This window comes from Hetaerina americana, unplaced genomic scaffold, assembly GCF_022747635.1.
Source record: "Hetaerina americana unplaced genomic scaffold, ioHetAmer1.1.p SCAF_8, whole genome shotgun sequence".
NCBI classification, from domain to species: domain Eukaryota; kingdom Metazoa; phylum Arthropoda; class Insecta; order Odonata; family Calopterygidae; genus Hetaerina; species Hetaerina americana.
In genome coordinates this window covers 51999217-52014814 of record NW_027287427.1, presented here as the reverse complement: position 1 = coordinate 52014814, position 15598 = coordinate 51999217, and the positions used below count along the sequence as shown (strand labels likewise).

General features: G+C 38.4%; 1 protein-coding gene across 1 annotated transcript in view; it reads left to right on the top strand.

Annotated features, from left to right (window-relative positions):
- The window catches only part of LOC139698024 (lipase 3-like), a 65985-nt gene extending 53315 nt beyond the window's left edge, over positions 1 to 12670 (top strand). The window contains exons 4-8 of the mRNA XM_071596881.1: positions 7055 to 7298; positions 8235 to 8393; positions 9607 to 9691; positions 10927 to 11066; positions 12521 to 12670. Of these exons, the coding sequence (XP_071452982.1) occupies positions 7055 to 7298; positions 8235 to 8393; positions 9607 to 9691; positions 10927 to 11066; positions 12521 to 12670 (778 nt within the window). The remainder of the gene's footprint in view (positions 1 to 7054; positions 7299 to 8234; positions 8394 to 9606; positions 9692 to 10926; positions 11067 to 12520) is intronic.
- The last annotated feature ends 2928 nt before the right edge of the window (positions 12671 to 15598 follow it).

Below are 15598 nucleotides of genomic sequence, written 5' to 3'. Positions count from 1 at the left end.
CTCACAAACATGGTGGGGATGAAATACGACGATTTAACATACAAAAAAGCCAAGTTGTGAAATTCTTTTTATCTATCAGAGAACGATTTCACCAGGTGTCGATACAGGAGGACTTGAATGATATAAACATCCACTCCACGAATACGTCAATTCGCACCTTATCAAGACCACATTGCCCGTTGATGAACTCAACCTTTTCTTTGCAAATATACCTCTATCAGGCAAAGAATCCTGGGGAAGATCGAATCATTCTGAAAATCTCAATCGAAATCTTCCTCTTTTGAAAGGTTTTTAAAAGGAATGTTATGTTCGTCGGCTTGATACATTTGACCAAGAGGGGGGAAAGGGGTTGTTCTCGAGTCTTCGGGCATGCATTTTTAAACTTCATACGACAATCTTATCGTTAGTAATTACTTATTAAGGAGTTCCCGACGGTAAGGTGAAATCAAGATGGGTTAATGGAATTTTAATCATGTCCGAGTCTGTATAAATAGCCCACGGAGCGTTGTTCGGGGAAGCAGAGTGATTAAACGCTGGGTGTTGGCCTCAAGTAAGAGTGCAGAGCACCCCCCGTTTACACTTCCAGCGCACGCTCTTGAACACCGTCGAGCAAGAAGATGGCGGCCGGACGATTTGTGCCCTTCCTTGCCATGGCCTTCCTCGCCGTTTCCGCAAGGCCAAACGCGGTCAGGGACTCCCCTCTTCCCGATGTCTACATGACGACGGTGAGTGTTCAGCGTTTTATATTCGTTAAATTTCAGCCGTCGTTAAACATTCTCCACTAACTTAGCATGTTCGGCCATTTCTGGGTTCTTTACACGTTACGTCACTAGTACGTATGGGGATTCGGTAGAGTCCGGCAATTTTTAGGCTCTCCGCGCAAGACACTAGAGGATTTTCCATGGCTTATATGTAAGTTTTGACCATAGGAAAGGGAGCAGAAAGTACAGAAAGTGCTATATCAGACAGAATACATCGAAATTATATACAAGATGAATAACGATGAAATTAATATTTCGGTGGGACATACATAATTCAACATCGAACCATACCAAGCCGTAGTAATCAAATCGAAGGCTTGTTTCATAGGTGAGGGTAGATTTCACCACATACTAAACCCTATGGAGTGTGAAATAAATACACCTAGATGAGGGAGGTCAATTCCTTCCACTGTTCCACTAATCTAGTTACGAAAAAATCACATATTTTTTCTAAATAGGGATGTCCAAGGGATTCAAACGGCTTTGAAGATCGTCTCTTCGGTCGGAATACGAAATCTCGTCTCACCCAGAGCACACGGCTAAAACACTTTTTAGTGCAATATAATTTACTAAACTAAGAAAAAATGCCTTTTCTCTTGAAAACATAAATACTCCACTTTCCAAATCTAAGAAAAAGGGGAATATATTTTACGTGGAATTTTCAATTCAATATTAGCACATTCAATACACACTCCTCTATTCTTTCAATTATTTTTTAACATTTTACATCAACTTTTTGTTGCTAAGGTTTATCAATAACTCTGCCATATTTCAATTCACATGAACACAGTTCTCCAATATTCCATCCTACCCGCCCATATACCTTTGGAAAAGTTTCTTCCCTCCTCAACCGACCGATTTCATACCTCAGAACCCCCCTATATTTGCTCCATATACCTAAAATACGATACTTTGTCTTTTATTCACTTCATGCGTGGAAGATCGGTCGATCAATACATCAGCTAATTAATTAGAGGTTATTCTGGTTCGAGTTCCGGGTGACGCCTAATGACAATCGTTATTTAAAAATCCAAGGGGTACAAGAAAGAAAGAATCTACCTCCCCGTACAATAAACTCACCAAAGCACTTTGTGCAAGATGAACTCCAGCCTAACATGTGAAAACCTTAGTATTTAGAAGCTTTCGAATCCTGGAATTGGAGGAGAAGGCACACACTCAAATAGACGGATAGGGGGTGAGACGAGTAAACACAAAAGTATGAGGTAAGAGGATGAGCGTAGAAAGGAGATTTTTGAGATTTGGGTACGGAGAAATAATTGAAAACAAAATTTTAATTGGGAGAAAGACCAATGAGTAAGTTTGCTACATTGTGGAAAAAGAGAGGAAGTGAAATTAGACGAAGACTGAGAAGAGAGGCGGAGGATATTTGTGGAAAATTAGGTTTCGAGAATTGAGTAATCGGGAAAAGAGATAAGGGAAAAAGGAATATAGACGTTTTGGACGATTTATGAGCATGTAAAAATCTTAACCGAGATCTTCTAGATGGCAGATTCTTACTGAAAATGATTTAGGGGACATAAAAATGACCTTGCTGCCAAAATCTATGGACCACGGGGTGCATCAGAGTGTAATGAGTCCCAACCCATTCATCATTCAAAACAGTTAACAGTTCCCTGGACGTAGATCCGAGAAACCGAAAAAGCATGTGGCATCCACATGTAGGGCTAAAATTACTTTTAAAGTGGCTTATCATCAAGAGTCGGCCTTAGATTTTGATAAAAGTCCTTTATCAGTCGCCTCGAATAAATGAATTGATTTGTTATCTGCCATAAAATAGAAGCATCGGAAAGGAAACAAAATCCACCATTAAGTCAAAGACATCTGGTCATCACTTTTGTCAACTCTCTTGTAGGCAATGCCACTAACCCAAATGGAAGGTTTGAACTTGAAACCTGATTTGGGTGTGAGCGTTGTCAATTCATGTCTTGGATTTTCTGTCTTAAGTTACGAAGCGATATGATGTCGTAAAAGATTTGGTATTTTCCCGGCGTATCAGCTGCGTAAATTCGTCTCGGGTCCTCCACCGGGTTATATCGTCCATCTCGGTCGACGTTTCGATGTCCGACTCGGTCATGGTCTTCAGGGCCGATGACCGAGCCGGACATCGAAGCGTCAGCCGAGATGGACGATATAACCCGGTGGAGGACTCGAGACGACATAATCTCATCTATCAAAAAATGAAAAAAATAAATATTACTAGTATTAAAACCGTTTTGATGCCGATTTTGCGACAAATAATGGTGAATTAAAGACCGGAGAATACTGACTGGTAAACCTTGAATAAAAAAAGTTTTGGTAAAAACAAAGTTGCATACATGTATGATGATTGTGTCAAGTTGTCTCAATTTGCAAGTGGTAAGTTGGTAAGCTCTCACGGATATTTTGATCGAAATGTGGAACTCATCCCGATCTAGTATGTCAGATTTTGGAGAGTAGGATTTAAGTATATTTACGGCAGTAAATATAACCAATCGCTCCATTGGAAATGCTTTGAAGGAAGTTTTAAATTTCAAGCAACAAATATTTCACTCATGTCAACGCTGGCTTTCATTTTTTTCTGGATCCATGGGTTTTAAGAACTCTTCCAATTGGTCAGTGAAGCGAAGAGGATCTACGAACAGCTGATGTAAGGGTGAGATTAGGAAACATTCTGGTAAGGGTGTTATCAGGGTTCCTTTTGCTGAGGTCACTCCTTTGATCCAAGAAAATGATACAATTTCTCAATCCTTTCCAAACTGTCATACAATTTATTTTTATTTTATTAGGTAATCTACCGGTTAAGGTAGGTTTTTGGATGGACATATTTACTAATTAAATAATTTGTGACCCCTAGCAAAACACAACATCCTAATCTATATCAGGTCCCTCTTCAGCTTTGAGTACTTTCTTCCTCCCTTCATCCCGTCCAACATCCCTATCCTGTTCCTTCTCTTTCCTCGTTTGCCGAACATTCTCCCCTCAATTACAGTCTTCAACATCCCGCTGCTGGTCAATACCCCCTTCAGCCACTTTTCCTGCCTCCATAGGATTTCTCCCAACAAACCCCACAATACTAGTGGACAATTGCCCGCATCAAGGGATATTTTGGTTCAACCACTGAAGTGCGAAATTGGAAACGCAAAGCCTTTGTATATCGAGTTGGTGCTGTGGTTAGTGTACCGCCCCCCCAAGGGTCTGTGCTCAAACATCGGCGGTAACATAATTTTTCTGAGGCATCTGATCCCTATTAATGTACCACGTGGAGAACAACAACTCATGTGGAGCACACCACCCGTTGAATGGGATGCTAAACTTTGTGAGACCTTGCGTCTTTCACGCGGTTATTCTCTATATTCTTCGTCATCCAGATTCTGTAAATTCTACCTCTAACAAACAGCTGGCCTTCGGTCAAATGACGTCAGTAGACAGTTACTTCTGCTACTACTACAATGCTCTTTATTTCTAAAGATTACATGGCAACTACGTTATCTTCAACTACGCTAAAACCAAGGAATCCGACGTCGGGCTCCTGACAGTGACTGGCTGGATGTCATCTTTAGTTAAGTGAATTTGGACGAATGTAATGCTTCTGTAATAGATACATCAGATTAAAATTTGATTCTTCGATCATATTATGGTAATACTTTAACCTGTTGTGATTTGTGATTTAACTGCAATAGTAGAATACTTATATATTGCAATTGTGGATTCAAACTTATTTTAACCTAGTGGTATTAGCTGCTGGGTGTAGTATGGGTCCTTAATGGTTTATTCTCCCGGAATAACGAGCAACTTCGTGCGTTCTGTATCTTTCTTCAAGTCTTGGGTCCGTAGTAATAGTCATACGGAAGCTCTAGAATACAGTAATGGGTCATGGATCTCTGAATTATATATGTCATAGGCCAACGATGGGAGTTCCTAAAGTCTCCCACGTCAAAAACAATGTTAATTTCACATGGGAGACTCTTAGGATTCTTCCAGAACTCAGAGACGACCATCGATTGCTTTTTTTCTCTATGTTTAAATGGACTCCACTCCTCGTGTTTCTAACAATTCTGTCACATTGACTTCCCTTTCCTAACAGCATTAGATATGAAAGATTGAAATCCTTTGAATATTGAAGCCACACATCCTAAATATAAACTGATGAATGTGAAATGTGAAGTCTCTTGGTAACCTCGTTGGCTTGCCTTGCTAGATCAACGTTTTATTTTGGATAATTTTTATCAGTACAAAGTGTCTGAACTAGAAAAATTAGAAAGACTCCTGATTTCCTCTCAATATTCCTCTCCAAATTAGCCCGAACTAGTCGCCTATTACAACTATCCAATTGAGGTCCACGAGGTGGTGACGGAAGACAACTACCACCTGACCATGCACAGGATACCGCACGGGATCGACCAGGAGCCGAGTAAGGGCCGGCCCGTCGTGTTCCTTCAGCACGGGCTCTTCTGCAGCTCCTCTGACTGGGTCATCATGGGACCAGGAAAAGGACTCGGTAACGTCAAACTTAACAATAAAACTAGATGTATACGAATCCAAAGAAACTCTGGTATTCTGGGACGGTAACTGTTTGATTGTGCTGGCAAATTCAAGATATTTGATGGTAAAGTGGGAGAATCATTGGGAAACGTCAATGTTTGACCCTTATCTCTTAAACTTGGAAGAGATACAAATACAAATGCTATGTGACACTGAATTTAGAGGTGAATCGTACCCTCGCGTACCCTCTATCCCGTGAATACATACATATATATTAATTATCCCATGTTCCCTTTTTTACACAAAGATTCGAAGTAACAAGAAGCAGGCACAACACACTAATAAAACTCTCGGTAATGGCAGTTGGGCCTCTGGAGTGGCGAACGAATTGTTGGTCAATAAAATTTAAACTGAATAGGAGAAATTACAGAGAAATGGTTATTGGCACGGAAGAGGCCACAGACTAAACATCCTGCGCTCCTTTTCAGCTTACATCCTCGCAGACGCCGGCTACGATGTGTGGATGGGAAATGCTCGAGGCAACACCTACTCCAATAAGATCGTCGGCAAGACGGAGGACGAGTTCTGGGATTTCAGGTGAGCTCTATCATTCACGGAATCATAAGGAAATGTAATTCGTTGGAAACTCAGGGTGGGCAGGGGGGGAAGAAGAAGCTGGGGTGTGCACCCGTGCATTGGAGAGTAACGAGGGAGAAAATAGTTCGTAACAGAGGCATGAGAAGGCCTGGAGGTATGAATAAAAGTAGATTTAGATCTGATTAAGCCAGATTAAGCAATTGAAAAAGCTATAGTTGCCCCCTTAGCCGAGATGAGGGGAGAGCACATTAGAGCATTAATGAGAGAGATATATATGTATAAGATGATGATAAACCGAAACAAAGAGATGAGATTCTCAAGTGATAGGAAGACTAAATTCAACATTATCGATAAGGGCATAAATTTGACCAGATACGTTATCTTAACTTATTTGGGAAGTATTTTAGATGAAAAAAGGCAAAGGAGTAAGAAAATTAGGGAAGAAAGTTCATCAGTAAAAGTAGAATTTCCAGAGGTTTATAAGTAATGATTTTGATCTAGAGAATCAGCGTCAAATCCTAGTCAAGGCAATAGGCGATCAATTTTGATTACTCCTTTTCACAGTGCTACAACTTTCATCTATTAATGTGTCACCTCAAGTTTAGTTTATAAATACAAAATAATAATATTCATGGTCTTCAATGGTGATAAGTGTTTTATTCTCTGAAACCGGGCGCATTTTCCTTATTCACTCAAAAATATTTAGTGTCATCCCAGAAGTATATTCCTGCTCCAGTTCAAAAACAAAGGGAGCGAGAAATATAAATCAACAATAAGAAAGCCACAAAAACTTAAGACGGTGAATTGAAATACAATCGAATAAATCTACGGATTAGATTAAATCAATCAATTAATTAAAATTATATGAAGCAGCTTAATTTTTTTAAATTATCTTTTTTTTTTCATGCTGATTGATTGATGCTACTGAGATGGGGATTTTATTGCTTTGTGAAAGAGATTTGTGTTTTGGAGTTCCCTTTAAGTGTACTTTTGTTTAATGACTGATTTTACCTTTGTGATTACTTGGGACTTGTGTGCCACCTGACACTGTCTATCAGCAAATGTGAAATTTTAATAATAATAATGTCTCCCCAAATTTGTTCCTCAAAACGCATTTTGCTCATACTTTGAAGAAATTTTCAAAGTAGTAGTCTTCATCTCTGTTATAATGCCGTAGGGTTGTTTCTCTAGCCCCTCCTTAATATTTTCCGCAGCTGGAACGAGATGGGGAAGTACGACCTGCCCGCTGAGATCGATTATGTGATCTCGCAAACTGGAGAACCACACATGTTCTACATTGGGCACTCCATGGGCACCACCATGTTCTACGTCATGGGATCCCTCCGACCGGAATACAACGCAAAGATCAGGGCGCATTTCTCGTTGGCACCAGTCGGTTTCATGGACGGTGTGAGATCACCAATGCGCCTCCTGGCTCCGTTTGTCACCGAGATCAAAGTAAGATGCAACTCAAGAACCATCATCCATCATTGTAATCAAAACATATTTTTGGTAGTCCCAAAAATATTAAAATTCATTTTCAAAACTTTTTAATCATATAATACTCCACTGGCTGCATTTGCCTTGAAATAACGCTTCAGCTCTGGTTTAAAACCTCCACACCATTCTAGTGAGTGATGAAACTATGGTAAATAAATGTATAAGAGGGAAAAAAAGTGCAGATAAATATTTTTCAAAGATATTCAGAGCCTAGAAAAGATGTTTTAACAAATTTACCAATGCTAGTTAAGTAATTGCGAAAAATAAAGGGTGATGTGATGAAAATATTGGGCATGATAATCTCTGAATTTATAGCAATTTTCAACTTTGAAATTTCCAAGAGGAAAATTAATATTTATTTAAATAAAATGGGCTCATAATTACATTTATACAATATTACTCAAGTGGTTTTCATCTCACAAAGAGAACTTGAACTTGTCCAAATTAACGGATTATTACTATATAATATCATAATATATTTCAACATTTCAAGGCATCGACCGGCACTGATTATAGAATAGCCATCCCTAAAATAAGACGTAAACTGCACAGCCGACTGTGTATTCGGAATCAAACTGCGGAAGAGTATTAATGAATTCCTAGTTGAATACAATTTCTTACAGGTTTTTTAGCTTATTTTTATAATCTCATGCAATACTGCGAACGTTAATACAGCTAAACATTTTATAAATATTCACAAATTGACCAACTGCTGTGCAATATTCACGAATATAAAATGATTTTAATTATAGTTTTCCTATGTTGAAACTAAAAGCTGAATTAAGATTTACTTCCCTCATTTCACACCTTTTACTCATTAAAAGCACGCGGACTCGGTATTTCTATACGTCACTAGTAACTAAAGCTAGAATTTTTTCGCAAAATTAATTTCAGTGGATCTCCAAATTTATGGGTATCAACGAGTTCTTCCCCAGCACCGACCTTTACGGTTTCCTTGGAAACGCCCTGTGCGAAGACGAGGCAATCACCCAGTCTCTGTGCAGCGACATAATATTCCTCATCTGCGGGTTTGACTCCAAAGAGCTGAACGAGGTTAGTTTCCATCTTACCCAATCTTCAATGGTGGGCCAGGAAAAGGATGTGGAAATTATTCATGGAATACAGTTCAGATAAAACACTGCAAAAATATACAACCAAAAGGCTTAGAGGAAGCCTTCGAGCTTTCTGCTCTTGGAGCATTTTCTAGCCCAATGATTCTTCCAAGTTGAAGCGATGATCTTGAGGACATGACTACCCTCCTGAAGGCAGTACGCTTAAGAAACAATAGTGTTACCAAACAAGATTAGAGTAAGTTTTCTAGTTTACTGTCATCGAAGCGTTTTGTAGTAAAACGTTTCTCTCGCGTCGAAACGAGCATCTGCGGGATATAACTTAGCCCCTGAGGATGCGTACTGTAATTAAGATTTTTCAATCGGAAAAAAATTAAAATGTTTGGTTCAGGAATAGAAAATGAAAAAGAAAAGAAATGCTTACATATAAAGTGCCTTTTAGAATAAACAATCAGACATATGAATAAGGCAATGGTTTATAATATTAATATTTTTGTGAGCACAAACTTCACCCTAAGAAGAAGGGATGAGGGAGAGGGGAAAGGTAAAAGTACTACTTTGTCAATCGTACAGTCCAAACGTGTAACTTTACGAAGGCGAGCACTTTCTATCAAAGCATATGGAACTCAATTTGAGTAAAAATATCGTCCAATAGTCTAAATTGAATCAAGATTGTTTTGAACATTTAAAGGGAGGGAGGGTGTTTATATGTATAGCATCATAGTTAAGCTTCGTGTTGTTTTTATCATTAACAGAGGTCCACCAATTAAGGGAGACTTTTATTGATGGACTGCAGCAGATCTTAGCCCGGTCTAACATACTCCTAAGTACCCCTACATCCCTCATTACAACAAACCTTTTTTTTCACTTTTGCATGCAATTTATATCCATCCGCGCCGTCCAATGGGAACTATTTTCTTACTTTCACTACTCTCCCCTCTATTATAATCTTCAACAACACATTGCCATCCAATATGCCTTGCGTCTACATTTCCAGCCCCCCCTCTGTCAACAGCCCTCTCTCATCCCCTACCGCAGTACCAAGTTTGTCTTCATTCCGCCCATTTTATTTTCTCTGTTATTCTCTGAACCACAACTCAAAAGGTCAAACACAATGTCATTTTTACATTACCTAGGAATTCAGTGACTTCATCAGTTCCTATACCATTTTATTAAACGTGCTTTTTTCTTTTCAGACAATGATTCCAGTAATCATGGGGCATACGCCAGCAGGTGCATCGACTAAACAGGTTTTGCACTACGCGCAGGAAATAAACTCCGGCAAGTACTTTAAAGTCGCACTACGAAACAGAAATTCCCGACACACTCAGATGAACCTATTTTCAAAGATCCAACGTTAATATGAATCGCCTTCATGATGAATTTCATCTGGGATTTGGCATCCCTGTACTTTCATTTTCAATATAATAAGCGGATCATGCTAATAATCATTTCCGTCAGATGGTTAGATTTATCAAAATGTGGATATGAAATTGGCTATAGCTTCCAATTACAAAATTCTTAACTTACTAACTGGTGGCCTGTGGAGTGGTTTAGGGCAACGAAAGAACGACACTTAGTCACTTAAAAAAGCTTATTTAAGGTATTTCATACCATTAAAAATTGCAATTCTGCGTTAAAATGGCAATAAACGTGAGCCGCGATCAAAAAAAAACTACATGATCATCGAAAGCCCGCACACCACCTGATCTCCTAGTGAAATTTAAATGGTATACAGCGATAAATTGATATCATTGAACATAAAATACGAGTTACTCGCTTCAGACTACAGGAGATAGCATCATCATAGCATCGACGAAATTCTGAAATGCAAAAAATGTATGATAAATATGACAATGAAAATTATGATTTTGCATTATGCAAATTTGATCAAACGCTCTTAAGTTATATTTTCACAATCAGAAATCCCAAATTTATTGGGAAGTTATGGTGGCAGGGATGAGGTGTGAGCTTCCGACCTAAGAGTGCCAGGTTGAAATCCGGGTGAGGTCGAGTTTCAGCCAAGCTGTATGCTCTTTCGGGATTCAAATATTGCTGGAAAACCACAGACACAACCAGGAAAGGAAATTCCATATCTTATCTGAAGTGCGACTTTCACGCATGGAAAGATTAATCTATTGTCTCCTATAATGCCGACATAAACATAGAAACAAACAACATAGAATACAGAAACATTGTACTGCAGAACACGTCAATGTACCTTGCAACCAGAAATTTCCACGATTTACACACAAAATTACCTTAAATTATGTTTGCATCGCAATCCGAAAGCAGCAATCACGGCTTGCAAGGTTTGAAATCCATTAAAAACAATTCAATAACTGTAAAGTGAAAATGGTTCTCTTTCTCGTTTCTAGCTCAGGTCAAACAAAAGACGCACACGACAACAAAGAAAATTCCTCCGCTGAAAATAATGGTCATTTAATCCAATTTCAACAAATGTAAAGAAGTGGATATCTTACAATTTTACTCATAACTATCATATCTTTTTACAGGGAAGTTCCGTCAGTATGACTATGGCCTGAAGAACTTTTTCGTATACCACAGATTCACTCCTCCAGATTATGACCTTAGTCTGGTCACTGCACCCGTCTACCTATACTACTCTGGAAACGACTGGCTATCCGGCAAAGATGTGAGTAGCAGGAATGTTTAAGCCATCCTGAAAGTTTTAGAATGGACATTTTTACTTGGTATACGTAACCCGAATGCGGTTTTAAATATATCTTTGATAATAGTGGGAGAGTATGATGCATGTCTCGTTTTTTCGTACCTCCTAACGGGAGAAATTTAACGCTATTCATCAGTTCCCAAGAATCTCAACATTACTTCTGACTCATTTACACCAAATTTACCCTTTTGAGTCAGTTAGTCTATTCTTTCAAGGCAATGGCTATAATTTTATCCCTTACAAGTTTCTCATTACTTTTAGTAATTATTAGTGAGATAAAAATATCTTTCGGTTCCCTCAAATTCATTTATTTATCCTTAAGCCCCATCAATTTTCGGGTTTTGACTGCGTTTTTAAACTTTGGCAGAAAATCGCTCTTTCGAACTTAAAATAACCTCCTGTAACTGAAAGATAAGCTCTTTTTTTAACTGGAAAAGCTTTCCAACCAATCTGTTATTCAAAAATGTTAGCCTCAAGCCGTAGTATGCTTCCAGTTAACTTTCTCTAATGTAACTTTGCATTCAATTTGCAACAATAAACTTGTTACTTTGGATTTACCAATCGCTTCATTTTTAGTATATGTTCGAAGTAAAATGTACCAGGTCAAAATACAGACGCGAAGGCTGCGTTACCACCGGTAACTCCCCAGTCGCTCAATGTGCTGACTACACATTATCTAGCGTTTGAAATGCTTACGAAACTGTTGTCAGCAGTGGTACAACGAACGCGGTGAAAAGCAAGATAATTCTTCACTTCGCATCCCATTTCGAAGTGATAACAGAAGGTACACACGATACGGAAGCCTTGCCTGTAATGATCAAGGTGCTGATACTAAAGATGGGAAAGTGTTTTTCCTTATACAAGGTAGGGGAAGCGTTTTTCCTTGTATTTGACTTTCTGGGGTGGTGGTCCAGTTAATACCTCGCTGTAGTACTGACCAAAGGGCCCGGGTTTTATTCCCGGGGACGCCTCTGGGTATCAATTACACGGCTTCACCCAAGTTGTGTGATTTCTCGGACAACAGATATTCTTGGGGAACCACAGGAGGGACAGGGAGAGGAACGGCCCCTCCTTACCTCATGCGTGAATTTCACACGCCGTCGGGCTTAGTACTGGGTGAGCTCTACCCTCACCTATCAAAACAGCCTTTGGATGACTTTAATTACTGTGGCTGGTAAGTTAATTTTCGGTATAGGTTAGCGAATGACCGCGATACCCACCTTATTTTTAACAGGCTAAATTAATAAATTAAATATATTTTTTCTCCCCACATCTGTGAGATCACAAGTGGAAAGATATCCAGAGCACAGGCCAATTAAAAATTCCGCATTATTTAGAACTCTAGGGAAGGGGAGGAATTGATATTCCAGACAAAAAATTCTAATGATAACTTTTTTTCTTTTCTTACATGATATCAGAACGTGATACAGCTGTACGAACAGCTTGGGAACGCGAAGGGAAGATTCCTCGTCACCGATAAGGACTTCAACCACCTTGACTACTTGTGGGCCATCGACGCTAAAGAACTGGTCTACGACAAAATTATGTCCTTGATGAAGAGACACTGAAAGAGATTCTAGAGAATAAAATGTATTAAAACCATTTGATAGACTCATAAAATATCCCATAAATAAGCAAAAATTTTCTAATAGCCTAGCATTGCGTTTGAATGCAATTTGGAGGCTCGAATTTCCATTAGCAGTAATGATATCGTATTTTTTTACTGAACGACTTTTTAAATCATAATGTCACCCCTAAATTGCTATTTAAATAGATTGCATCTCATTGAAAATATTTCAACTGAAAAAAATGAGTTCAATTTCAATTGGGCATATCGAACAGAAATGAATTTATAGACTAAAGCGGAAGAGTTGCAGTGGTTATTTAACTCAAATCCAGACCACAACTTTTAGAAAGTTGCATTATTAACCGACATTGTTTTCTGTCCAAAAGAAATAAAAGGAATTTTAATTAACTTCATCTCCATCAGAATTTTAATCCTAAAATTGTTTTACTATAGCCCTTCATTCTTCTCTGTACAGTGGTAATTCCATCACTCCCTGATAGCTTTTCTGTTTTGCGTCCTTCTATGAGGGCCACTCAATTGAAAACTGAACCCGCCATTACACACAGTCCGCACCGAAGGTGGGCAACACCGTTGTTACGTATCGATACTGCCATCACTGTGGTAGGAGAACTGCATAGTGACCACTCACGGTCCGTAAGGTTCCGTTTGGACCCACGGTCCAAATCCATTCCACGGTCACGTTGATGCTAATGTTCGGTTTTCATTTGATTGCCCCTAGTAAATTGGCACTGTGTACTTGTTTCTTGGCCTTCATCACAGGATATTTCCTTCAATTTTTCCTTTTATTTTTATATTTGTAACTTATCTATTGTATGTCAAGGTGGGTCCAATCCATCTAATTCTTCTTTGTCGTGGAGTTCTCCATATATTCCTTATCTCTTCTATTCTTCTACATACACCACTGTTCCTCACTTCGTCTATTCATTTTATCTTCAGCATTCTCCCCAGGATCAAGTTTTAAAGGCTTTTATTCTTCGCAGGTTTACTTTTCCAATGTGTCATGCCTTTGATCCGTTGTTTGCCACACTCCATAAGTGCACTTTGACGAACTCTTTCCATGCTTGCAACCTTAGGTTCTTTGAACATTGTGAATACCTCTTCTTCATATATCTGTCTATCTAAGCCATCTTTCGTTTGATGACGGACGAACTTCCTCCACCGCAATTTATACTGCTACCGAGGTAGATGACACCTAGTCTAGTTTCACTCCTCGTTTTGGGTTATCTGCCTATAGCTTTTTTCTTCGACGCACAAAAATTTTAGTTTTCTTCTGGTTGAAGCTCATATTCCTTGAGTACATGGTCCATAGTATTTACAGTTTCTCGCAGAATATCTCGTGTTTCTGCTTTTACAGCGATACCATCTACGAACCAGAGGATGATAATTTTTATCGCAATTCACCTTGTCTCCATATAAATTCCATTACTTGTAGGTATTAGTCCTGAAGAAAAATAGAAAAGTATACATTACGACCAAATTAATACAATAAATTCTAGCGTTCATTTTGCCATTGTTGAGCTGACCTATTCAATGTGCATGGAAACAGTTGATAATGGAAAAAGATAGAAACAAAAAACAAATAAATTTATTTAATTGAATACTCAAGTAGAACAAATTTCCTTAATATGGGGTTATCCTTTCAAACTTAAGATAAAAACAATTAATATGGTACTTAATTTTTGCATAATTTCCGACGTGTTTCTAGTTCTCTAAGCATACCTTCGACCAATTAGGAAGTTAGAAATTCGGCAATTTTCACCAATAAAAATGTAGAATGAAGCTTATATAGAGAAAAATAGAGCAGATAAAATTAGACATTTTTTATTTGATATTTTAGGAAATACTGCAATATGATGAAAAAATTATAACACATCTGTGGGAAAAGTTACCCTTGCAAATTTGACATTTCTATCAGCAAATTTTTGAAGATTACTCGATCGATCACCTCAGCTGTGATATAGTAATTGATAAATAAGGAAGAGATAATCGTGCATGATATGTACGTTTGAGTTTTCAAATAATCCCTTTTCGTCAACGGAATGAGTCGCTCGCACGTGAAGGTGCATTTCTATAGGCTAACAGAAAACTTGGATATGTCCAGTTGAATAAACTAGAGCAGGTGGATTTTAGTTCAGCTTATATCTCTTGCATTTGGCAAGTATTTTAAGGGAAAGAAGAATAATAGTGGAGGCAATGGGGGAAGAACTGAGTTATTAAATGAGACTTTTGCACAAAAAGGGAACTGATGAAGAGTATACTGGGCAAAGATCTGAAGGAAAGATAAGTGAAGACTTAAATATGGAGCGTAAGCGCATCAAGGATGTAAGACCTTCGAGGCAAAAGGAAGAGCGTGGATTGGGGTCTTTTAAGATATGAGCGTTGTGGATAAAGGAGAAAATAAGTCGTTCAGATATAAAGACAAAAGGCTGAGGTTAATAATAGAGTTTGCAAAACGAGAAAGTTTCTGGACGAAAATCAAATAAGGCGGAGAAATTTGATGGAGGATATACTGAAAGGTATTGGCATGCTGAAGGCCGTGGTAGCAAAAGGAAAAGATTATGATTTTTAGAGAGAATGAAGGCAAGCAGAAAAAATGAAGAAACGAAGAAAGTAATAATATGCATATAAACAGTAAGTTCTCCCGATACTTTGAAAGAAATAATCGTAGGGACAATCGAAAACATTGCAATTTCCCAATTTTATTTTGCATTTCCCCGAGCATCATCGCTGTATGACATTATCACGTGATACTACATACATGATGACTCCTGTTGAAGTCACACAGTGGTAATCCATGATCGTGGGGGATAAAAATTAATAAGTGGAATGGCAATGCTATCAATTCAAATCAATGCTTGAATGATGAAAATTTTCCACGAAGTGACAAGTTGAACAGTTAAACATCATA